This window comes from Coloeus monedula (genome assembly GCF_965178545.1).
Source record: "Coloeus monedula genome assembly, chromosome: 4".
Taxonomy (NCBI): Eukaryota; Metazoa; Chordata; class Aves; order Passeriformes; family Corvidae; genus Coloeus; species Coloeus monedula.
Window position 1 is genome coordinate 29,262,268 of NC_138784.1, and position 25,475 is coordinate 29,287,742.

The 25,475-nt window shown below is 37.1% G+C and overlaps 1 protein-coding gene across 4 annotated transcripts in view; it reads left to right on the plus strand.

The window, feature by feature from the left end:
* Positions 1 to 25,475, plus strand: part of ANKS1B (ankyrin repeat and sterile alpha motif domain containing 1B) — a gene marked incomplete at both ends in the record, with an annotated part of 412,015 nt that overhangs the window by 134,470 nt on the left and 252,070 nt on the right. For all 4 annotated transcript variants that reach the window (XM_082280940.1, XM_082280941.1, XM_082280943.1 and 1 more), the window contains 2 exons: positions 5,739 to 5,875; positions 20,211 to 20,391. In XM_082280940.1, the coding sequence (XP_082137066.1) occupies positions 5,739 to 5,875; positions 20,211 to 20,391 (318 nt within the window). The remainder of the gene's footprint in view (positions 1 to 5,738; positions 5,876 to 20,210; positions 20,392 to 25,475) is intronic.

A 25,475-nucleotide genomic window follows, 5' to 3' on the forward strand; every position in this document is an offset into this window, starting at 1 on the left:
AGATCCAAAAACATAGAAATTGCCAGACTAGATAAGAGTTTTCTAATAGTCTAGCAAATTGAGTCTGCTATAATTGATCAAACTTAGGTCTGTCTTGTTACCACACTAAAAAGCATTTTGAGCCCAGACGGCACTGAGCTGTCTGGACGTTTATCCACATTTTTGCATTATCCTGATGCTGGGGTGCCCAAAACAGATGCAGGATTTTGACCTACCTTCAAGTAGTTTGAAGCATAGCATGAAATATTCTACACTGAACAGAGCCTGAGGAAGTTATTACTAATACTAGGATGCCTTTGGATTTGTGGTCCATTTATGTGTGCAGGCATATCTTTATATATTTTTGTGTTCATGCACATTCATTTTCCACCCCTGTCTTTTTCTTCTCCCAGATTTGCAGTGTACAAATCTATCCAGGCCCTGAGTTTATAGTATAAATCTCTACAAGGTCATAATGAGTAGGCTTTGTGCTTTAAGTATTTTGTTCATGCCTAGTATTATCTCTACAGATGCTTTGGAATTTAGTATATGTATTTAAATACAGCATTAGGTGTGTAGTGTATAATCTAGTTCTAGGTTATTAGTGGTCCATACCTCTAAAGTTAAATACACATTTCTTCCATTTTTATAGCAAATTGTGAATCTGAGAATAGTATTTAAGTGACTCCACAAATAGTTGGAATATGGAAATAAAATAGGAGGAGTATACATTTGCATTTTGGCTCAGAGCACTGGTTGTGAATATGAAATAAATCATCATTTGCAGTTACTATTTATTGCTTCAGTCACAGGACAGCTTTGGAGCACATAAACCAGATTCCTTCCGGATCTGAAGCTTCATTTTAGGTGGGCACCAAAAGCATAGGGTCCTTCTGGAAGCTGGAAGTTGTGAGGAGTGTGTATGGTGGGGGTGTCTGGTAGAATAAATAAGTTGCTATATAGTGCTGAAAGTTCAAACCCACGTATATTCTAAATGGAGCGTCATGCAGATGAACTTTTTTTGATCTGCTGATCCATTGCCATTACACTAAGTTGTAGAAATAACTGATGTAACAGCTAATACACACATAACTGTAAATTTTGATAAGGATGCTAGCCTGTTTCTGCAGTGAAAGTGGAAAACTAGATTAACTGTGTTTTCCATTTTAAAACTTTATTTCTGAGGTGAAATCTAATTATAACTATATTTCTGGAATATGGGCTGTGTCTGGCTTTTGATATTTTGCTTGCTGGGCTGTAGTAAGTGTTCTGGTTGGTGTCCTTGGTATTGCCTGATAGTTAATATTGTGGCATTATATCCATTTAGTGCCTTTTCTTTGAGTACATTATGAGAAAAAAATATCTCTTAGAAAAGTTTCAGTGAGCAGTTTGTCCTCACAGTACATAGAGAGTGGGATGAAAATGTCGATGAAGCACTTGTTGAACTCTGGTGTTGCGGTCTATTATTATCCATGAGGGCATTTTTCTCTGTGCAGTGTTCCCTAAGAAAAAAGACTTGTGAAACTGACTACTGATGGCACACAGCACAGGAAAAGGCAGAATTCCCTGGGCATGACTTTTTTAGTCATCTCAGTTAAACAGTTAAGATATTTATGTTTTTGTCTGACATCTTAGAAGACAGCCCTAGAATAACACCTTAGTTTGCTCTTACAATATACTAAAAGAAGACCACATTCATATATTTTTTTTTGTTCTATTCTATTTCCTTTGCCCTGAAATAAAGAAAATGGAGAATGTCAAGTCCTCAGTAAGCACTTGCAAAAATCAGAATAAGCTCCAATTACATAGACCTTGGGACAGGAGGAAGGAAGGAATATTGTTAGGACATGCTGCAGTTCATTAGTTTTTAGCTGCTAGATGATTCCTGGAGCCTGATTTTATCTGATTTACACAGAAACATCTAGATTATTGCAATGTGAGCCAGGAACTAGAAGAGAATGACAGCTCTAAATACTTCCCTGTTGGCCCCATCAGAAATTCAGCATGAGACCTAATCTTTCCTAGGTAAATTTGGTAGGTTCTTAAGTTTCCAAGTTCTATTTGCCATGAAATGTTTTTCTGAAACTTGCAGTGTTGTCATTATAGTTACCTGAAGGGGAAAAAAATTTGCTTGAGTTTTGTCACCAGAGAAAATGGAAACATTATTATTATATAATTTAATTCCAAATAAAATATATTCAAAGATACTCTTAATGAAACTGTAAGTACTGTATTTGTAAACCAACAGGTTCTCTAAATTGGTTGCAGGAACTAATTTGATGGTGTTGTTCTCTCTCTGATGGAGCAGACCCAGGTAGTAAATCATTATTGGTTGCCTAATGGGAACATCCTACTGTGAAAATAAACAGCTGTCCACAATAAAGAAATTGTTTACAAGAAGCCATTACATTTCAGACACTTAGCCCCTTGAGAAAGAAGGAACAGCATGAAATACTGAGCAGTTGGATGTTTTTTTCTGGGCTGTTTATTAAAAAAAAAAAAAAAAAAAAAGTAAAGTTTTGTTTTTAGACTCTATAAACATGATCTTTTTACTGCATTGCCACTTAGTTTTGCTTGGAAAGACAGACTGTAACTACTCTTTTCTGAGATAGCTGCATATTGTGTGTGTTGCTGAATTGGTTATGGTTGTATTCACACACTGAAGCTGGAGAATTTTTTCTCAGCTGTCTAGTGGGGCATATAACAGCCCTGTTCCCCCTCTTGTATGCCTTCCAATAAGTTTTCCTTCCAAGAATGTCACTCCCAGTCAGTTCAATGTCACTTAGTGGGACTGTATGTAGGGGCAAAACCTAGCCTTCAGTGAACTACTATTGAACATGGTCAACAAGAAGTCTTTCCTATGCAAAGACCAAAATCTTGCTGATATAATTTGACTCCTCTGTTACCCTCTTCTGTGTATTTAAAGTGTGGTTAAACTGAGCGGAGGTGACTTTTGACAAAGCTTTGAAACAGAATAAACTGGTGGGCAGACAACTGCATTTGGTACCATTGGCACCAATCTGCATTTCTTACGATCTGTCCTTTGAGTGATCCATCCTTGAGACACTTCTGCGTCGGCAAGACTCCCTGATTGCACTTGCAAGGTCTTCATATGCTGAATAGCTCATGGGCAGTTGTGCTAAGCACAGCCACACGGGCTCACAGGGAAATAGTGACAGAAAGGCAAGGACTGCTGAAGTACAGAGGAGTTGGTGTCCTTTATAGCTTTAGCTGTTTGTCACAGACCATCATTCTGTTTGTTTCTCACAGCAGTGACTACATAAGTGCACTAAGTACACTTAACTGGATTCATGTGGAGCATTTCTCACTCTGGAATTTATTTCTTACCTTCCTGTATGGTGCCTGTATTCCCACATTTCTTGACAGTAGTATAGTCCCTTGTTTGGTGTCTCCCCAAACACAGGGCAGGGATCTCTTAGAGTAACTCTGATTCCTCAGTAAGGGAGGTTTACTGATGATTTTCTATCTGTCCATAGAGTGAAAGAAGATGCTATTTCATAGTCTGGAGCAAAAGAGACTTTCAGCTCAGTTAAGGTGTTACTCATATCCAGCCTTTTTCCTCGTTATGAGATTTTTAGAGTATCTCAAGGCTTTAAATGTGTGTCCTCTTGTCAAATCCCTGTCCCTCCTTTGATGAGCTGGGCTTTCAAAACACAGAATACTCATTTACATGGTGCATGTGAACAGTTTTAAAGTTAGACACCAGGTCAGGCAGGAAAGAATATGAGAGCCTTAAGGCTTTCCAAAATGCTATCAAAATTCTTCCATGTCAATTATGTTATTGTGAGAATTCATTTTCAATTCCTTTCTAAGGCTGTTTAAAATTTGTTTTGATATATCATATTAACACACATCTATTACTTTATGAAATTAACACTTCAGATCCAAGCTTTCTGTGCGCACTTGTGATGGTTCAGGAAGAACTCATCTGTGTGGTAAGATGGCACATCTAAGGGACTGGCAATTTCAATGAGATACTTTTAAAAAAAGTTGCACTTTTCTGTTTCTGTGACAGGGAGGGTTCCCTCTGTCGGTTATCTACAGGATGGCTCCATTTTGGATGTCTGCCAATCTGCCATCTGAACTTTTGTTTATACTTTCAGTAAGTGCTGTATCAGTATTGCTGAAACATTCCTGCCTGATATTTGTTTTAGAAGAATAATTTGTCAGTCTGTATTTGATTAGAAACTTTAAGATCTCATCCAGTTACATAGTGTTTCTGCAGGAAGTATATCCCAGAGTCACCCATGCTGTGAAAGTATCTCTAAGGTGGAAAGGCCATAAAGTTTACATTCCTGAAACTATTTCCCTCTATCCTGTGCTAATGTACCTTCTCTGTTAATGTAACTGGATATTTCCTTCCCTTTGATATCTCTGTTACACTTCCAAGAATTCTTTCTTGTTAGTAGGACTGAGAGAGGGAAGCTTCTGTCATGGCTTTCACAGAGGCATTTGTGACTTGTGCAGATGGAGGAGCTTATGTGTGTACCTGTGGAAGTTGGTCAGCCAAAATTCTCCAGCTGCTCTTGCTTATTGGTGTTTGGGTTTTTCTGGAGTGGATTTGTGCACAGAGGGGAAGCACATATTTGAGAACCACCACAATCACAAATAAATTTGCTTTCTTCTGTGAACCCTATAGTCTGTCAGCTGAGGCCCACAGACATGAGACATCACTGTCTAGATGCAGAGCTTCAGGTGTAACAGCACATTTAGGAGCATGGAGCACGTCTTTGCGACTCACTGACAAAGGTGCTCAGTAAAGTCACAGACACTCTAATAACCACCATAGCCATGCACAGGCAATGGCACTTTCCCCAGAATCTGAACTAAAGCATTTCATTACTTTTACAATTCTAAAGGCATAAAGTAATGTGGAGTTTTTGGCCTTCTGCTAAGTCATTCCAGTGATTGGTTACTATTACAACTATTACAGCTGAGAAACTATTTCATCGTCCTGTCTATCCTCTGATCTGATTTTCACTAACTTTACATTGATCAAACAGCATTAAGAACTTGTGGAGAAGGTAAGAATGATATTTTAAGTCTTTTTAATGATCCTTCAGAGTGCCATAAAATGGTAAGAGCAAAATACGTCCAAAGAGGCGTTTCCCATGTACATGCAGGTGTGCAGGTATTTTTAAGCCAGCTGTAGGTTATCTAGCTGAGGTACTGCTGGAAAGGAAGCTACTGCAGTGCAGAGCTCTATGGAGGATGCAAATTTTACCTGAGAAACTGAGCATATTTTCATGTAATTAGTCCTTTCTGGTCAGTTATGCCGATCACAACGTTAAGGAAAGTTGTCAATGATGGCTATTAGCGTGTTCTAAGTTAGTATGTGTTTGTTTAACATGTAGAGCTGGGTTGTATGTGTTAGGATTTTCCAGGATGAGCTAGAAGTTGCATTATAAATCTCTCAACTCACCCCTGTTATAGTGATAATATTTGGATTCACAGTCAGTAATTCAAGGTAATGAAAGTAAAATAGTTGTGCTTGGTTTCCACATCATTTTGTTTAGGTATTGAGAAAATGCTGTATCTTGCCTTAACATAGAATAAATGTATGGGCTGAAAAAATAAGTGTAGATATGCAATATATTCCTTAACAAATATATTTGAATTATATTAGGTTTTGTAAGTTTAAATAGTGTTCTGAGTAACCTTCTGTTTTCAAATTTCTTTTGTATTTTAAAATATATGAAGTATTTGTAATTTCACATAGGTGTTATTTTTATTCACAGATAATGCACCTCAGGTAGCAATTACCACACCAGGATCTGGTAACCATAGAAACAGCTCCACAGGCCCAACACCTGACTGCTCTCCTCCATCACCAGACACTGCACTTAAAAACATAGTGAAAGTCATACGTCCTCAGGTAGGTGCTCACCATAAGCATCCTCTTATTTGTTGTATTTCTCATTTTAATAGCAGGCTATGATGCACATATTCTAAGAGGATGTTACGGCTTTACGCATTTGAGTAGGGCAAAGACATAAACAGAACACAAAATACTTTTTCTACTTAAGAATCAATCTTAGTAGCAGAAGAAGATAAAATATTTTATGAATGAGCCCAAATGTCCAGAGAGATATCTGTATGTATTTCTTACAGCGCTAGTGATGAATGAAGTCCTTATGCAGTATTTTGTATTTTTGCATAACGTTGGTTTTCTTTCAAGGTTAGGTTCTGATTCTATCAGTATTATTTCCATATTACTTTTTCAGGTTTACTTTCTTCTTCCTGCATCTCCATTTGCATGAAGTTATAATGCTTCATGCCTTTTTTATTTTACTTTCCCACATAGTGTTGCTTATGAACTTCCATCCTTCCTAACTATCCCTATATCTAATATTGTTTGGGAAACAGAATGCATAATGTGTGTAAGACTTGAGTGCTCCATACAATTCTTTAAGGAGTGCAGCTCTTTTAAATCAAAACTTTAAAATCAATACATGTTAGAACTTGATTCGGTAGTGTAGAGATAATCAGCATAGAGGAGTTTATTCTGGAATCATGGGATCATGGCGTAACATAAATCAGAAGAAACCTTGGGATGATCTATTTCCTTGTTTAAAAAGCCGTGACATTAGGTGTGCCAAAGCTACCTGGGACAACTACATGCTGAACTGACTAATTGTGAAACTTTTTTAGTGTGAACCAAAAGAACTTCATCTCCTACTAATTTAGGGTTCAAGTGCAGCCATCTGTTCTTTATTGCTGAGCTGATCCCTGCAACTGAGCCACTCTGATGCAAACAGATGCAAGCTTTGTTTCATCAGTAAGTCACTGGCATTTGTTTTACTTGAAGAGTAAAACAAGCTGATGAACACATGGTATTTTCCTAGGAGTTGCATAGGCCAGGTTGTTTTTGTACCACACAAGTGACTGTTACAGTGTTGGAGGTGAATCTTCCTTTCGGTACTTGTTGGAGCACACTGGAGCACACAGTTCAGAAGGTCTTGCAGAATTAAAGGAAATTACCAGGTGCACTTGCCATTTCTGTCTGGGAGCCATTGGCTTCCTATGGCTGACACTGTCACTGTACAGTAATTCAAGTGACTGGGTGGTGCAGACCATCCCCTTCTGACACCACTGCAGATCAAGTTCCACATGCTGGTTTAAATTTAGATTGGAGGGGGTTTAAAATAACAGCAGCTTCTCCTTTTTTCTTTTTATAGTTGTTTCTCTTTTTGCTTGTTTCTGTAGTCTCTCTGTCCCTCCCACCCTATATCAGTCTGTAGTACCGAAATGCCTCCTTCCCTCTAAGCTGTTTTTTATAGTAGGCGGCAAACAAACAGAAAGGTAATGAAATATTGTTGAAACAAGCTGTTGTGTGATAGCTTATTGAAAATAGCATTTAAAAACCTGTTTCCATCATGGTATTGCCAACAGATGGACCCAGAACGCTGAATGGTGATGTTCTCCTGCTAGTTAACTCTGAATGGATTCAGCAGATTCTGGGGAGCTATTTTCAAATTTAAATCATTCCATTTACTGACTCACAGTGTTCTCATCGTTCTGCAGAACAAAGCTAGCTCTGTGATATATATGGTCAGAACTTTACCACATTTGTTAAAATGTCTCTCACGTGGCCGGACACATGGCATGCTCCCTATGCAGAAAACAGCAGACAGGCATAATGTATGTTGTAAGTCTGTGTGCTAATACATGAGAAGCTGGATGTGCTATAGCATTCAGATCCCATTGTGCTTCTCTTTGTTCTAAATGTTTTATGCACATCCCTCAGTATTCTTGTTTTTGTTTTTGTTTTTTATCTAGTCACCTTCCCCTAAGACCTCAACTCAAGAATTCAGACAAAGAAGTTGTAGATATTCGCAATGTGCTGTTTGCTAACCATTAGTGTTAATTCTGCCTGCATATTTACTTCCATTATTCCATTCAATTACATGGCAAGCTCTTTGAAGGGTAACACAATGGGATTCTATTCCTGACTGACCTCTCACCACTCATGCAAAACTAATGAATAGTTACACAATGTATGCACAATAATTAATTTTCTGTTGGCTGCCAGGGCCTCTTTGCATTTTTCTAGCAAAATAAATTGATTTCTAAGAGATCTAAACCAGGGATCATATAGATTTCCAAAACAGCTGTCACTTCTTTCCCTTTTTCATGTCTTGTGCATCCAGCACAGGAAAGTACCAGTGAAAGGCAGAATGGGAAACTCTTCAGCAGCCAGCTTTGCGTGAAGCAGGCTTTGGCAGCTTGGATGGAACTGCCAGGGAAGTCTGGTCTTTCAACACATATAGTTATTTTAATTTACAGGCTTACTTCTCTTTCCTGTAGGGTTGTACACATAATGGTTTACCAGCAGTGAGGAGAAACACTGTTTCTGTGCAACCAGGATGAGAGGACACAGTCTTAAAGTGCATCAGGGGAAGTTTAGGCTAGACATAAGGGGGAATTTCTTCACAGAAACAGTGATTAGAAGAGTGATCATCCCTGGAGGTGTTTGAGAAAAGACTGGATGGGGCACTTAGTGCCACAGGCTGGTTTACCTGGTGGTGTTCAGTTGGAGGTTGGGCTCAATCACCTCAGAGGTCTTTTCTGGCTTAATTAATTCTGTGATTCTGTGAAACAGCAGCTGAGAGGACCAAAGACTCCTTCCTCCAACCCATGTGGTGAGGACAGGCAGTGGCAGAGAGGGGGAAAAGAGAAACCTGAAGTTTGAAGGCAGAGGTGGGGGTCATTCTGTCTCCTGTTTTCTTTGGCCTTTCCTAAGCACGTGTGCCAGCTCACATCATGGCAGTGCTTCAGCACATGACAGATTTTGAAGATGTTGGTGTGAATGCAAGGTTTAGCACAGTACAGTGGTTTCTCCTCACAGACCATGTGCATCTTTTGGGGGATCCCATCAGCTACAGCTGCTTCATGGCGTCCCTGAAGAGGAGGGAGGCGGTGATACTGCACTGTCAGCTCACAGAATGAAAGTACCATAGATGGGATGTGTAAGGCAGTAACAATTTCATGCACAAAGGGTGAATCCTGATGGGCCTGGATCAGTTAAGGGATTCCTCAGAGACTCAAAACTTGTTTTGTCTTTTTTGTTCTAGTTGTCTCTTTACCTGGCCCTAATTATCCCCCTCTTCTATGAAAAAACATGGTATCCCAAAACATGGCTGGGAATTTCTATTTTCTCCCAATCTTTCACTCACTTTTCTGAAAACTTGTCCTTTCTTCAATTAATTATGATTAATTTTGAGATGACAAACCTGCAGTTTGTTGTGACCCTACCACTCATCCCTTATGAGATCCCATTGCTTTCTGGGATCTATTTTAAACTCTCTTTGGATGTGTCTCAACCATTCAATCCAGTGTACTATTGCTAAAGCTGAAGCCCATTTTAATGTAGATGGTGCATCTCCCTGGCACTGTGCAATACCCTGGAGAGACAGCTCTCAGAAGCAGTATTAAGCTCAGTGCCACAATGCCACCCACCTCTACTACCTTCAGTCCTGAGGCTGGCATACTTAACAGTATCTTGAGGGTCTGTGTGCTCTTTTGTCTGTGCACCTTAGCTATGGCTTGTACCTGTGATCTAGTATTTTGCAAATAAATTTCTTCTTTTCAAATTTTCCCATGGTCAGTCTCTGAAAAAGAAGGTTTTTTGAAAAGTTGCATATATGCAGAAAAGAAGTAAACAGAATTTAGCTCAGGTTTGGAATTGCTTGATCATTTTTTTATGATTGTCCAGATGAGACTTCCTAAGGTTTTAACTCATGAATTGCTGGTTAATTAAGACTTTGAGAAAGTAATATACTTTCAAATTAAAGACATGTGCCTCTGTGTATACTAACAGCACATGGGATCCAAAATAAGATGTGGTAGGAGAACAAGTAGGTAAGTTTCTTCAACTTTTAACTTAATTACATTAGTACATCGAGTAAAATATAACTTACCTTATCAGACTGTAATTTTAGAAAGTGATAGTAAAATTGAGCTTGTTCTATAGCAGTTCCTGCAGCTCTCAGTCTGGATGAGGCCTGAACAAAATTGAACTGCTTGTGATGCTTCATGTATTTTTTGTATTAGCTACTAAATTTAATAAGCTTCTCCTTATTTATTTGTTCAACTCCATTTGAACAAATAAACTATATCCATAGAGGGAGAAAGAGCACCTTTTTTTCCTATGAGACTGTTTCTTTTGTCAGTGTTATTTACTTGAGGGTCTTGGGCCAATTCTCATAAAACTGAATTCTGACTTCTCACCTTTAAATTTATTTATTAAATGTAGTCCAGCGTTTGCATTTTGTCGTCTTGTCTTTTAAAGATATGTTTCAAATGGCTTACTGTAGGTACAGCTTTTGATGTCTAAATATGGGTTATTTAAAAGTGACTTTAATTTTATCTATCATGAATTAGTATTTTCCTTATTTTATGTGAATATCCCAATTTCCTAAAAGTGTTGTTTAAATGCTATAAGGAGGGTTTCTGGTAGGAGGACAAAGGAACAAAGAATTTCAGTGTTTCTGACATGATGAAATTTTCTAATCTTATTCCTTCTGGTTTTATTGCTAAGATCTGCAATAATCTATTCATCATAATATTGGGTTTTTTCTTCTTTTCGATATGGATGTGCTGTCTTTACAGGAATCATATTTTTTTTCCCATTTATCTTTTTTTAACCTCTGTAAACAAAGTTGCAATTCAAGCTATGGCTCCTCATTCATCTGGCTAAGACATCTATCAATGTAATAGCAGCTCATAGTTTAAACATTAGTGGGCAAAAAAAAATTGTCTCCTTTTCCTGCAAGTTCTAGCAGAATCCTGCCTCTGACAGACCTATCCCACTTGTTTGGGCTACCAGATGTACAACTGTTTTTGCATGCACAGTGTACCTGTCACTTGTGTATATGTGGTTCATCTAGGCATAGGGAAAGACAGGGACCGTGACATGCCACTCCCTGTATCAGCCTGGACAGCTGTAGGAGATGAGTGCTCTGGAGCCTCCCTAATTGACTTAAAAAGTGATAATAATTTACATTCAATGAAATTATGTATCATTCTTTTTGCAGATAGGTGCAGGAACTACTTCGAACACAAACAAACAATCAAACAAAAAATCGTTTTAGAGGAAACTCTGGAAAATCACAGTTCCAGAAAATAAATTTCCACAACTAATGGTTACATAAACAGGATTTTCAAGTTGATTAGTGTCATTGCTTCCCCATGCTGAAACAATGAAACTATTTCCACCTGGTTCCTCCCCTGTGCCGGCACCCTGCTGTGGTTCCCTTAGTTGTTCACAAATGAAATGCACGCCTCGTCACATTTGGCTTGAGTTGGCACATTCCTGTCTCTGCCAGCTCAGTGAAATCCCTGCTGCAGGCTGTTGCACCGGTACACAACACCATGAGAGCTCTGTGTTGCATCTACTGAACTTGTTTTGCAACACACACACACACACACACACACACACACACACAATCTGTTTTGTTACATTTTATCATAAAAAGGAGGGCTGGAGAACACTGTTATGCAATAAATTCTCTCCACTCTCTGAATGAGATCACTGGACAGCTGGAGTGCAAGGACCTTCTTTCTCCTATGAGCTGCTTTATGTGGTAAGCTCCACTTACAACATGCTCAGCCAGGCAGGGAATAACCAGGAAAACCACAGTGAAGAAATACTGTGCAGGCACACGGTGCTTCCTGTTGAGGTGCACACTTCTTTTGTTCCTGTGTTTTGGTGCTGCACTTTGTGCTATGTCCACACTTAGCACAAGAGGCAAATAAAACTTAAAAAAACTTTGCTGAGAGTTATGATTTTGTGGGGGATCAAACCCATCATACCAAGGTAAAAGCCATACTCCTGTGTACATGCTTTTATGAAGTTCTGGAAGGTGCTGAGCATTCCCCAAACCCTCTAAAATAAAGATTTATTCTGCAGTCCACAGATGGGTAGTTGTAGTACTCATCCTTTGTGTGCCTGGTCTGGAGACTTTTACTGGATGTCAGAGTGTTTCCAAGGTTGTGTGTATCTGTTAGGGCTGCAAGCATATTAAGGTGGTTGACAGCAGTGACCTTGATTCTAGGTATGTAAATATATTTCAGATTATTCTCTGTGGGACAGAGAATGTCTATACCAATCTACTGCACGCAGTTTGATGTCTTCTCATTCTAATGATGTTGAATAAAAAATAAAGCTCCTAAATAGCCCTTGAAAAAAAGGGGGCAAAGCAGAGTAAGAGGTATACTGTCAATGCCATTAAGATGTGGTTAGCAGTTCATTCATGCATGGCTGAAAATAGGACCTACATTATGAAATTATTTTATTCTGGAATACTGAGTAGCAAACACAAAAAAAGGCTATGGTTGGACACCAGACCAATTCCTATGCACGCCTCTCCCCCGACACCCCTCTCCCCCCAACACCCACCCGTTTTACCACAGCATTTATGGGTAGAAGACATGTAACAGCTCCAGAGGAGAATATTTGAAAAAAACAAAAATTTCTTAGAGCATAATGGATACTCTTAATAATGGACTTCTTAATAACAACATTAAACAAAATATTATTAACGAGATGCATTGTAAGAGATCTCCTTTGACAAGTAACTATAAAACATAATTCTATTTAGATATTTTAATTAGAGCTGATACGAAAACATAAACACATCTACCCAGTACACGGTACTAATGAAAACAGCAAACAGTTTGTGTTAATACATTTAATTACAGTTCAACAGGATACTAAAACATAAGTATAAATTAAAGCACAATAACACTCTATTGTCAAGAGTGCTAAGTTTTTAGAATATCACTTGTACATGCATGTCTTTCTTGGTTGAAGTTGATTACTCGCCTGGAGAGATTCTCTAGGTTGTGATTCCTGATTCAGTATAAACACAAATAATGCAGAAATATACAACATTTTTCCTATATGAACTTGTAACAGACCAGGTGAAATACTGTTTTTAAAGGTAGTTCAGATACTGAAAGGCACATCTATGCTAGTAAAATGAGCTTTTAGCTCCTTGAAGTTGTCATCTACACTGTTGAATTATGGACATAGTCCTGGATATAATTTTGGTAGTGTACAATTTTCTTTCTCCAAACATATCCACTTTCAGGCCTCATTTGTGATTTGCATAGAGCAAGCACCATTCTTGGTAGATAATTCTGCCTTGAAGATCCTTCTCTGACACCTAATGAAGTTTAATTGTAGGGGTGTGAACAAATCCATGCCAGTTTCCCTGCCCTAGTACCCATAATGCTTGGAAACAGTAACACACTCAGAATTTGGAAGATTAAAACCCTACCTATAGTGCCTTGGTGGATTTCTTACATTAGATTCTTAACATTTTCCTTTGTTTCTGTGTAGTATGGGGAGGGGGGGAGTTTGAGCACCTTAGTTATTCAGTAAGCCTTTATCATCATCTGATAATGCACATTTTCACATGTGCATGTTGTCTGTAGCATGCAGCTTAAAAAAAGAGCCATCACCTTGGCCCTTCAAAATTTATGATATAAAAATATAATATATCATACAAGCAATTTTCATAATCTGCAGGTCAAAATGGGATGTTGCTAGCAGCTGGAAGCTGAGCTTTTTTGAAGAAAATGGTCTTACATCCATTCTCCAACTGTTTCAGCAAAAATAACACTTTTTTTAAATCTTTGAAAGTTAGGAAATTTTTATATCTGGGGAATAAGGCGTTCCTCTTATTTATCAAATTTATCTCTTGCTATTTGAATCTCATTTCAAGCAGTGTTTTCCCAGGGTAGGTATATTTGTATATCTTCAAAATCTGGTCACATCTGTCAAAGAGGGAAACCGCTCCAAAGGTGTTGCAGTTTTTGGCATTCAGGATTGCTGCTCCTCAGAACCCGCAGCTGCAATATGGTTGCAACTCAAATAAAAGTAGAAGGCAAGGAAAATAGAAGCTGGGGAAAGATCAGTTTTTTCCCTTACTGTCCTGTCTGATTTGTCATCTGAGATAAGACCACAGGCAGAAGGGGCAGCAGCCCTCTGACCTTTAATTACATACTCCAATGGAGGACTTCTGAGGCAGAGCTAGGATAATGTGTGCAGAGGAGAACAGAAAGCACTGTGTGTGTCTGGTACCCAGAGTCACACAGCACAGCTTCCTGACCACAGGCTATACAGAAAAGCTGAGTCTGCGTCATTCCTGAGCATGTCACTGCCAGGGGAAGGATCCAAGTATGCTGAGGGACCATGAGATTACTGTAAAGTAGTATGCACTTGCTGCTCATGCAGGATGCAAGCAGTGTCTTCCTCTAAATTAATAGTCAATCAAACAGAAATTTCTAGGACTTTGACTCTATGATGTCATTAAAAATTAGTTTAGTTTTAGAATGCATTATGCTTTCAGTATCATAAAGGACCTACACTTAAAAAAAAAAAGAGTGAAAGCATCTTTTTTCCTTTTTTTTTTTTTTTTTTTTTTTTTTTTTTTTTTTTTGTAAATCTCATGATCCTGTAAGCTCCTTGATGTGGCTGCTTGGGATGTATTAGTTACCAGCCTCTGTGTATTTTCTGCTTTCTGCTCTTAAACTAAATTAAAATGTTGACAAGTAAAATCAACAATGTCAAGATGGGTGCTGAAACTGCCTATATTTTATTTTTAATTGTTTCCATAATTTAAGATAAAGTTTTGTGAAGTGAAAAAAGAGAAAATTATATTACCACATTAAAAAGAAAATGTGTCTTGAGCTTGTTCAACACGGTATTTTGAGGCTTGACAGAATAATTGATTCAGTAGTCTAGTAATAATTCAATGTAGTCTTGCACTTCTAGGTGACATAGATGAATCAAACCCAAATGCATTGTAATCTCCAGTTTTTGCAATTTCAAGGCTACTTGATCACCTTAGCTCAGATCCTATAAATCAAATAATTCTTGACAGAAGCACTGACTGATGCGAATGTATCAGGACTGATGATTTCTGCAAATCAAACTGGAGACAGGAGAAAACAAAGAAGCCTGTCCTGTAACAGGATGTATTTTACCAATAAAATTTTGAATGTTTTGGGCTTTTATATAAGTGTACATGAGCAAAGGAGACAAAGATAGGAACAGAGATGGTATGCTGGAATGTTGAGGCAAAAGACAGAAACCATAAAAGTGATGTGAAAGTTGTATTTGAAAGGGAGGACAGGGGTTAAAATTGGAGGACAGTGAGAGGGACGTAGTGACTGTAAAGTCGTTGTCAGGTAGGACCGTTAGGGAGTTTGAGAGATCTTGGTGACAAAACCACAGAGAAAGCAGAAAAGCAAATTTTGGAATACCAAATAGAACTGGCATCAACTGTATACTGTGAAGGTTTTTTGAGAGTAACATAAGTAGCTTTGGAAGGAGTGTAACAATGGATAGGAGAAAACAGAAAAAGAGAGGTGCCCAGAGAAGTTGTGGATGCCCAATCCCTAGAAGTGTTCAAGGTCAGATTGGAGGGGGCTCTGAGCAACCTGGTCTAGTTGAAGATGTCCCAGCTTATTGCAGGGCATTTGGATCTAATGGTCATTAAAGGTCCCTTTCAAATCAAACCATTCTATGAGTTTATGAAAGGGAAAATAAGTGTCTAGAATTAGAGCAAGATTTTAGAAGGAAGGAAGCTGGAGAAAGAAAAATTTCTGAAGAAGGAGTGAGTTGATCAGAGAATTGAAAGAATGGAACCATCTGGGCAGGTATCAAAATGAGGGATTTGTGTGGCCACATAAGTGCACTCACACAGTGTTATATATGTGAGATGAGCCTGGGGGAAGGGGCTGCAGCCTCTTGCTTTCTTTGATAAGTCTGTATTTTATGTGCTAACTAGAATTTGAGAAAGTGGGTGCAGTTCTCTATTCTATCATAGATTTTCTGCATGATGTCTTGCAACTGAAACCGGTTTTTACATTATGTAGGGCATCTGGAATTTGGCAGGTTTTGCCAAATGCAGAATTTCTTTAGGCTCATTGGTTCTCAGTGTTTTAACAAACCACACATCTGTCCCTTGGGAAAGCTCTATGCACTTGTTCAGCATCTGTAAAATGAGGCAACTAGCTCTGTCATAGTACAGAGTGTTGTGAGAATTAATTTTTTTAAGGCTATGATTGTGCTATGTACACAAATCCCAAAGATAAAAGAAGGTGAAACCAGAAGCTTGTGTTGCAGAGTATACTTCAAAGCTGAGGAAATATTTTGGTGTTAAACTGAGAAAGGAGTTTTGCCCTGCTGCCTCTGCTAAATGTTGTAAGAAATATTTGAATGATCCCTTGTGTGCTCATAGTGTTACGTGCCAGTCATGGTAACATTACAGAATTTGCATGCAAATTCCATTAATGGAGTCATTAAGTCCTTACTTGTCTTTTTAATGGAAAAGCAACTCAATATGTGTATTTTGATGCCTTTCCTGTTTTTGCAGTTTCAAAGGGATATCTTCCATTGATACATGTTCACTACAGACTGCACAAGAAAATATTCTTCTTATTAGATCTGATTTAAAAGTTATTTTAATCTTATTATTGCAACATCTTTAAAGATTTGTACTGATATATTTTTGATTATGCATTGAAAAGATTTATTCATTAGCCTGATTTAGTATGCTGTTATAGGATAGTGTAGGGTTTTCTAGGTTGGTATTATTATGACTGAAATAATATTTGTGAAGAAATGCCTTAAAAGTAAATATCAGTCATTAAAGAGTCATAACAAGTCATAACAAGTAGATTAAACACATGAATGTAATGAATAAAAATCTACTTAAGGACAAATCTGCATTCTATGTAACATGCTTATTGGGGTGAAGTGAAGCCATAAGTATGCCAGAATTTCACAAGGGTTATCTAAGCATGTCCAGACCTTTGGAGTAATACAAGAAAGGCATGTAATGACAAAGCTGGCTTCAAAGAACGAAAGAAGCATTATCTCTTTGGGACAAAGTTTTGTGTTTGTCTTTCACAACTATGAAATCTTGACCCCTGACTGAGTTATGATGTTCCATATAGTAAATAATCTTAGAATTTTTCAGAACGTATCTCAACAGTTCTTAGTAAATGTTGTTGAACAGTGGCTTTGGCAGATGCAATCAACAAATCAAGGTTACTGCCAGTAAGGCTGGAATTTGACATCAGATTCTAAGGAAAGATTTCTAGAGTGTGTCTAGATGTGAGCTAGAGGTGGGATTAAATCTGGGACTGAAACACCTCTGCTTTCATTTCTGTATATAAGAAACTCTGTCTGATTTATATACCAAATCTCCTGTCATGCTTAGGACAGATGCAGGATTCAATGCAGTACCTAAAAGTAGGAATCTGATGTCATTTGAGGTGCTATAGTGATGTCTCTGAAATGCACATGGAGGCTGTCAAGAATTGTACAGGGCATATATAGGGGAGACCTGCACTCTTCAGAATGGCAGCTGGAGGTCAGGTGGGATGCCCTAAGGAATCTGCAGTGATGGTAGATACCTGCACTAAGGCAAGGGAATTAGTACCAATGGGACTGGGGTGAGGTGAATTGTTCTCTAAACTTTTGATGGTATTGACTGGATCTTGATTTTATTGACTAGACTTCAACTGGCTGCTATGGGAGCTTAAATAACTAGGGTAGATGTAAATAGCTATGCTGGAAATTTAGTTGTTCAAATCTGGAATGGAATTTAATCCTAACTGTAGAAAAAAAGATTGATTCACTTCTACTGTTTTGGTTTGGTTTGGTTTTTTTGTGCAAATCGTAGTTTAGAGAGATAAAGGCAGTGAGATGCACTCAACACAAACCGGTTTACTGAATCTGTCATAGTATATATTAATGAACAATTAGGGTACTTTAAAAGCATAACATTTTACAGGACACAGAAAAAGTACAAAAGATTCCTCTAATTCCTCAAGTTTCTTAGTTAGCTATAAAGGCTTAGATGCTGGATTTCTAATTATGTAGAAAAATTATTGGCCCGTGTTGACAAATGGACCTTGTTAACTCCAAACAGTATAGCAGCAGTGTAATGCTGTAGAGTACTAGAGTTTGAGTGAGGTTCTCTGCAGAAGCCTTAGATTGGAAAGGCATATTAAACTGAGATATGTTTCTCTGAATCAATAATAATAATAATAATAATAATAATGCCCAAGTCCAAAATAAGATAGTGAAAGGCCAAATGGTGCATCAGATGCTGCCTCCAAGAAAGGGGCACACGGTCAAAACAGTGGTTGGAGGCCTGACTAGACAAAGGCCAGGGCAGCTGACTTTGGAGCTGCTTTGGGACACAAAGCTGGACCATTCCAGCTGCCCGTTTAGGCAGGGACTGTCTCAGATTAAGAATTACCAGAGACACCACACCTCATGGTATTTGAAGTGTCCCCTTTTCAACTCAGGAGTTGAAGTCCTGCAAATCTGCAAAGACACCATTGCTTGGGAAAGAGCCACAAACATACTTCTAAATGACCAGAGATCTTTTTCAGTTTTAGAAATAATTAGGTCATTCATGGATCTGTTGTCTAGCAAAAGTGTGCCATTTAGATTTAATTAATACACATGAATTTTTTTGGTCTGATCTGAGAGTTATTTTGGCTCAGATCCCAAACAATGACTTTCAGCCATACTGTTTGATGTTGGAGTCTGTCCCTGTTCATTGAACTCTCCCATTAAATTCTAGGCTTAGGAGTCAGGCTTTCAAAGCAGAAACTGGTTTTAATTATTAAAGAAAGTAAGTCCCATAGACCATAGATGAGTTCCAGATGATTGCCCAAATTTCCCTTTTTTCTCAGTTTTAACTGGACGCAGTTAATTTATATGGTGCCTAACACAACTTTAAGAAATAATCAACATTATACAGACCTAATTCTATTGAATTTTTCTGTCTGACATTCCAATAGAAAGAGTGAATTTTTAGTGAAAACAGCCTGGTTTGGTATTTATAACACAAGCATTGCAGGACTTGTAACCTAAAAATTAAATAGACCAAAAACAAGTTTGAAAATTACTCCACTGGGATAGGTTGTATTTTAACAGGTAGTTAGGTGAATACTTTCGTGGTCCAAGGAAGATCTTTATGCTCCCAAAGGTAGTAATTAGGTCTTGACACCAATAAGGAACAAATTCTTGACCCTTACAAATATTCTGACCTGTTAAGCCTGACATGCTAGAACAAGGAGATAAAGTATCTTTTACTCTCTTTTTCCAATTTTTGTCCATGTTTGGTTCTCTAAGGCAGCATTTCCTGAGATGTTTTTCTCTGTTGTGAAATAAACACACAGACAGCTGTAAATGTGGATCCAGGGCCTCCTCTGTTTTGGAGATGTTTAGTTTTTCAGGTCATTGCTCTTGAAGCAGCAAGGAGCATCGTGGGGTCAGGGTATTTTGGGTATGGAACCAAATGAGTGTTGCAACAGACTATTTAGCATGGCATTGCAAACCAGCAGTGGCCTGTGGCTTAAAACCCATTATACTGAGCATGAAGGGTATGTCTGTACTAGTAAGCAGGGCAGTGCAATGGGAACAAGTCCATGTAGTGAAAAAGTTGTTGCTTACCTGATGATCACACTATATAGATTTAATTTCTATGCCTGATGGTGTGGATCCACCCAAAAGAAATGAGTTGTCATGCTCTGGAACTACTCTGCAATCCAAAGCACAACCAGTAAGTGGGGTCTGCTCAGAGGTTTGCTTCAAAAGTAAATATTTGAAATAAAGGAGTACCAAGTTTTTTAACTGTTCCATGAAAACTCATGCAGAAAGTTTGATTTTCATGTATGTTTTTGAAGCTGACACTTTTCCCTTACGCTTCCAGACATTCCAGTCTTTGAATATTTGAGGCATATTCATAAATGGAATAAACAGCAGAGGGTGGCTGTCGAGTGGTGGGCACTCGATATTATTTAGTAAATTTCATTATACAGGCATCAGCGCTCTAATTGTTTTGCAAGATGTACCCAGCAATGCAGCTGGTGAAGAGCTCCCTTTCTTATCAAAAGATGATTGCAATTATTATATGCAAGGCTCTAAAAGCCTATTTGATGTTGAATTAAATTGATTAGAATGCAGACGTGCATTTTTTCTAATAAAGATTTATCCAGATTTTGAAAGGAAATTATCTCTACACACCACAGCTTGTCATATGAAATGATTTTTAGTAGTATAACCTTTGAGCCAAATAAAAACAGTAAAAATGGAGAAATATAGATTTATTAAAGTAATGAAAACTGTACAAAAAGTCTGTATTTTTCATGCCAAACTTCTATTTTTCTTGCAGCCAAAGCAACGTACATCCATAGTATCTTCTCTGGAATTTCACCGAATGAATCACAGCCACAATTATTTTGAAATCAACCCACCCATTGGCTGTGCAAGTTTTATTTCTACTCCTGCAATCAGTCCAGCTAATTATTCCTTTGGATCTCTGGAATACAGTCTTGAAGAGAAAGAACATCCAGGTATAGAAAAAAAGCTTACTTTGACTGTCAACAAAGCTTTATAAAACTTTAGGTCTTTGGGTTTAAGTTGGAATTGCTGTTGTCTTTGGTAGTAAAATACATTTATCATAAATACACTGAATTATTCCTGATTTTTTTCCTTCTACTCTATAAGAGTTTTGATATTTTATGACTAGTATTATGAAACATAATTTTTCCCTGAATATGATATTTTGAATAAATAAAAACCTTTTTTTTCCAGACTTGCCTAGAATTTAGGTATTGTAGCTTTTGAAATTATGATGATTTGTACATCTACTTTCACCATTGTGTGGTCAATACACTCCAAGAAGAGTTTTAAGTTGAAAAAATGTAATTAGAAATCATTATGTAACCACCAGTAAAGATAAGGAAGGGAAGTTTTCTAAGAAACCTGTTACTGCATGTTGTTTCTGCAGTAGCAATGGGATTCATTAAAGTAAAACTTCAATGTATTTGCGCTGATGGTAAGAGTAGAATAGAATGATAGTGTGATTGTAATGGGGAAGGTCTTATCTGCAAGTAGAGATTCACATAATTAAAATGCTTTAATTAGGATTAAAGTATATCCTTTTTCACAGATCGGAACTTCAGGAATGGGAAATTGTCAGTAAAGCAAGCATTTGGCTTCGTCCCTTCAAATTCCATGTGCAAGTTGTTTTATATAGGCTAAACTTGTAGCAGAAGGGTATAGTATTTGGGAAAGCTGATGTATTGAAGCAAGTATCTTTGATAGCTAGTTTATGGGATTTGCAGATCAAATTCTAAAGGGATATTGTATTTAAAATATAAATAGGAGTAGATTACTATAAAATAAAAATAACACAAATGTTGAAATTCAGTGCTATTATCAATTGGCTTTTGTAGTATTGATCTTGAAATGAGATGAATCGTCTTCATTCCTAACTGGTAGAGTTTAAAAATTCTGAAAAGCATTGCTTTTAAAAGATCAAAAAAATTATTTTCATAGCTTGATTGATAGAAAACTATATTGTTAGGAAACTATTGTGAAATAAGAGTGAGAAATCCTATTTTCTTTGATGAAGAGAGAGTTAAAATGATCAGAAATTACTAATATTGGTTTTTTGGAATATAATATAAACAAAGATAATATGTATCACTAACTTTGAAGCTAACAGAATGTGTTTATATGATGGATATAGTAAATATTTTCAAACTTAACTAGAAATAATTAGTTTAAATGGTATCTTTTATTCCTAGGTCTGGGGTCATTTGACTGTTTAAGGTTTTGGTTGTTTTCTGTATTACTGTAAATTCTCTTCAGCAATCACAATTTTATTCTGGGTAGTTGAATGATACAGAATATTTCTTGATGTTTAAAAGCAAAGATGAGAAAAGAAAACGGAAAGAAAATTTGCTGACATTACACAATTAACTTCTCCAGATTTCTGCTGTTGCACAGTTCTGTTAAAGTTCTTCATAGTACCTGGGTTTGCTTGACTCTTATTTTCTTTGGTTAAATTTACAATGGACTACACTCAGTAACTTCTAATGACTACAGTTAATTTTGTCTGAGACTGGGACTATAAGGTCATGCTTAGTAGAATTTTATGTTTCTAATTTGTGGATGATTTCATTTATGGATTGAGTGAAAGCTGAATTTCCTCTTGCCTCTGCCTAAAAAGCAAAGAAAAAATAACAGGCAAAATGACTGAAGTTCAGGCCATCTTCTACAAGCATTTCAATAGTACATTTTACCATCAGTAAATTATTGATTTACCATTATTAAATAATTATAGTAAAATTACAATTCCACCTTCCATTCTCAGCTGGTATCCCAGAATTATTTAAGTAATATACAGGATCACATATTGGACACAATATTAGCCTGCATGAAAAAAACCAACATTTTATTTTGATCATTTAGTTCCTTTCAACTCCTTACTGATAGATGATGCACGGTAACTCTGCGAGAGACAAGGAGTACTAATGTGGAAAGGGAATAACAAAATCTGGAAAGAACAGATCAAAATTGTCTCTCTTGGAAAAGTCTTTAAGTCATGTCTCTTATCTACAATGTTAAAAGCTGAACCTTGAATAATAATGGTCAGCAAGGAGCAGCAGAAGTAGTGTTCTGTGTTCTGCTGCAGCTTTTCTCTGCTTTAGCTAGCTGTAGTTTCACTGAAAGATTCCTTTTTCCTTTTTGAGATTACAGTGACAAGTACAACTCATCATATGACCTAATTATAATCTTCTGAAAATTCATGGAAGATCTGCATCCTAAAAGAATGTTTAGTTTAATAATAATTGAGGATTTGTTTGCGTTTGAGTGAAACAATTAAAATGCTTTTTACAGGATTTCTAAATCAGAGACTTCCATTCAAATAAGGCATTAGTATTTCCCTACTCAATTTCAGTGCTTTTTATATTTTCTTCAGGAAATTTGCAATGATTCATTATCATTCAAGTAAAAGTGAGAGATGAATACAACAAAATAATTATTCAAATTCTCAAGTCTTCATAATTTTATCTCAGTAGTCTGCTACCGAAGAATAATCAACCCCTTTTTATGTTTGGGGATTGCAGTTTTACTCTTGGTGTTTGCTAATTCCCTACATCCCCTGATTTGAAAAAGGGGTCCCAATTTTTAAGAAGTGTATTTCTATCAAATAGAAAAACACTGAACTCTCCACAGCTGTATATTATCTGAATGACAGCATATGACAACATTTCTGTTCAATTATCTGGAGAACAGTCCACATACCATGGTAAATATTTGCTTCAGCTTTGGCATCAGATGGCCTTGTAGAGTAAACAAACCATGTATGTTGCATGCATGGATGGCAGGAGATACCTCAATATCAGATTGCCTGAGGTAAGGATAAAGACTCTGTCCTTTTTTTTGAGCTTTAACTGGTGGAAGAATCTGCAACAAGTTGATGGGAACACTTCTTACTCCAGTATGTGTAGAGCAGACTATGTGAATGCAGCTTTGGTGTGACCTGTTTTCAGGGCTTTACCTGGAGCTAGATCACTGACATCAGAGAAGCATTCTCGAATTCCCAGTGAATGGTCATGCTTTCATAGCATTGAATTTCACCCCAAGTTGGAGGCCAGAGCATCCCAGTAATGTCAGGTATTACACATAGTAGTATAGTAAGTTACTATACTAAAAGTGGGATCACTTCATTGCACAGGGAAGTCGTTTCTGTATGTAACTCCATCCTGGCAAGATGTGTGTAACTTTCTTGATCATCTGAATACGTGTTTAGTAGGTGTTCTGTAAGATAACACAAATGAAAAATTAAATACCTGATGATCAGGTGATTGTTGTTTGTGAGATGTTCCTCATGTAACTTTGACCATGAGCTAAGACCACAGATGTGCAAGATAATTCACTCCAGGAGAGGGCAGCCTGGGCTTTCAGGGAAATGCCTGTCTAATATAGATCTCTCTGCCTTGTTTTCTACATCCCTCAAGTTCTCTTGAAACTGTAAATCTTAAGGATTGAAGGCAACAAAATTGTGGCCATTTTGGTAGCATCAGCTTGGCATAATAAACACTAGCAGCTGAAATTGTCAGTCTGGATGACTTTCTTTTTCATTTTTGCTTGATCAGTCGGAATAATGGATCTTTCTCTAACCCGTATAATTTCATTATGTCTTCTTGTCCTGAGTATAATTGGGCCATGAAATTAAAAAGACAGTTCTGCAGAGGTTCTTGTTCTGTTTCAGATCACAAAATAGGTCTGTACTCAGATTCATGTATGCTGCAAAAATGTCAGCAGACCTCTGAAGTTAACCTCATTACAATTTTTATTTTCAGTCCATGAAAATCTGTACATTTTCAGTAAGTTCAGTATGCCATTTATTGTAAAAGAGGATACAGTTTTTCTCTCATCTTGTGGTACTGAGAAGTATTTAATTAGTTTATCTCTTAGTCAGAAACCCTATCTCCACTGGAGAGGACCTTAATATAGCTGTTAGTGCTTTTATATGCCATGTCCTCTGACTGTGAGAGACATTATTTAATTCATCTAAGAAGGCTACATTTTTCCTTAAAACAGGCCAGAATGTACAATTCAAGAATTTAATCTTTAACATATAGACTATAATTTTTTCTCTTCTACTTTTGAAAAAGTTATATTTGACTCACACCTTCGATTTCTTCTATAAGTGTCTTCAGATCTTTCTTTAAAGTACATATCTGATGAAATTGTTATGTCTCACAAGCCCTATTCCAGAAGCAAAAGCAGCCCTAAAGGCTTGAAACTTGCAGTTTTGTCTTTCTCTTTTGAGAGAATCAAGAAATACAACCTATTAGAATTAGAAAATTGTTTCAGATATCTGGCCTAAAATTCTTGGCTATGCTGCATTCTTAGATACAGTTAGAGCTTACTCTGCTGCAGGAATGTTTCTTTAGGTGACAATAACTAAGCTGATCTTCGAAGTAGATCACATATTTGTCAACATTACTTTCTCATTCAAGTATTTCATTATTTAAGAGGTAATAGGAAAAGATCAAACTGTGATGTCTATGTAGACTCTTCAAGCCTTGTTTCTTCAATTATAGAAAGATTTGAAATTATTAGGAGTGAAACACAAAATGAAAGGAATACAAAGAAGAAGAAAATAACTTTTATTGCCGGACCATTTTTAGGTGTGCTGCATGCAAGTCCATGGTACGCTGTCTTTATTAACAATACCTCACTAATTAGCAAAAGAATGCATGATTTTCCAGTGACAGAAAAAGGGGAAAATATTGGCTTGCAATGAAATAGGAATAATCAACAATTTTGGTAGATAAAGCATTCCCATCTCCTTTATATGGACACCTGTACATCCAGTTATGGAATATGTGGAAAAACTGGTATTACAGGTTTGTACCAACGTGTCATTGGTTGAGAACTCTTTTCCAGATGAAACGCCTTTGAAGGTAAAATTGAGGCCCTCTTTCCTCTGGTTTTTAATTTTCCTTATCATTTTCTTGATTACAATGCAACAAATTCTGCCAAGGCATTCTTCAAAACACGTTAATTCTAACCTTTTCATCTGTGAAGATTATATGTTTTTTCCCTATAATTTATACCTAAGTTCAACTGAGTG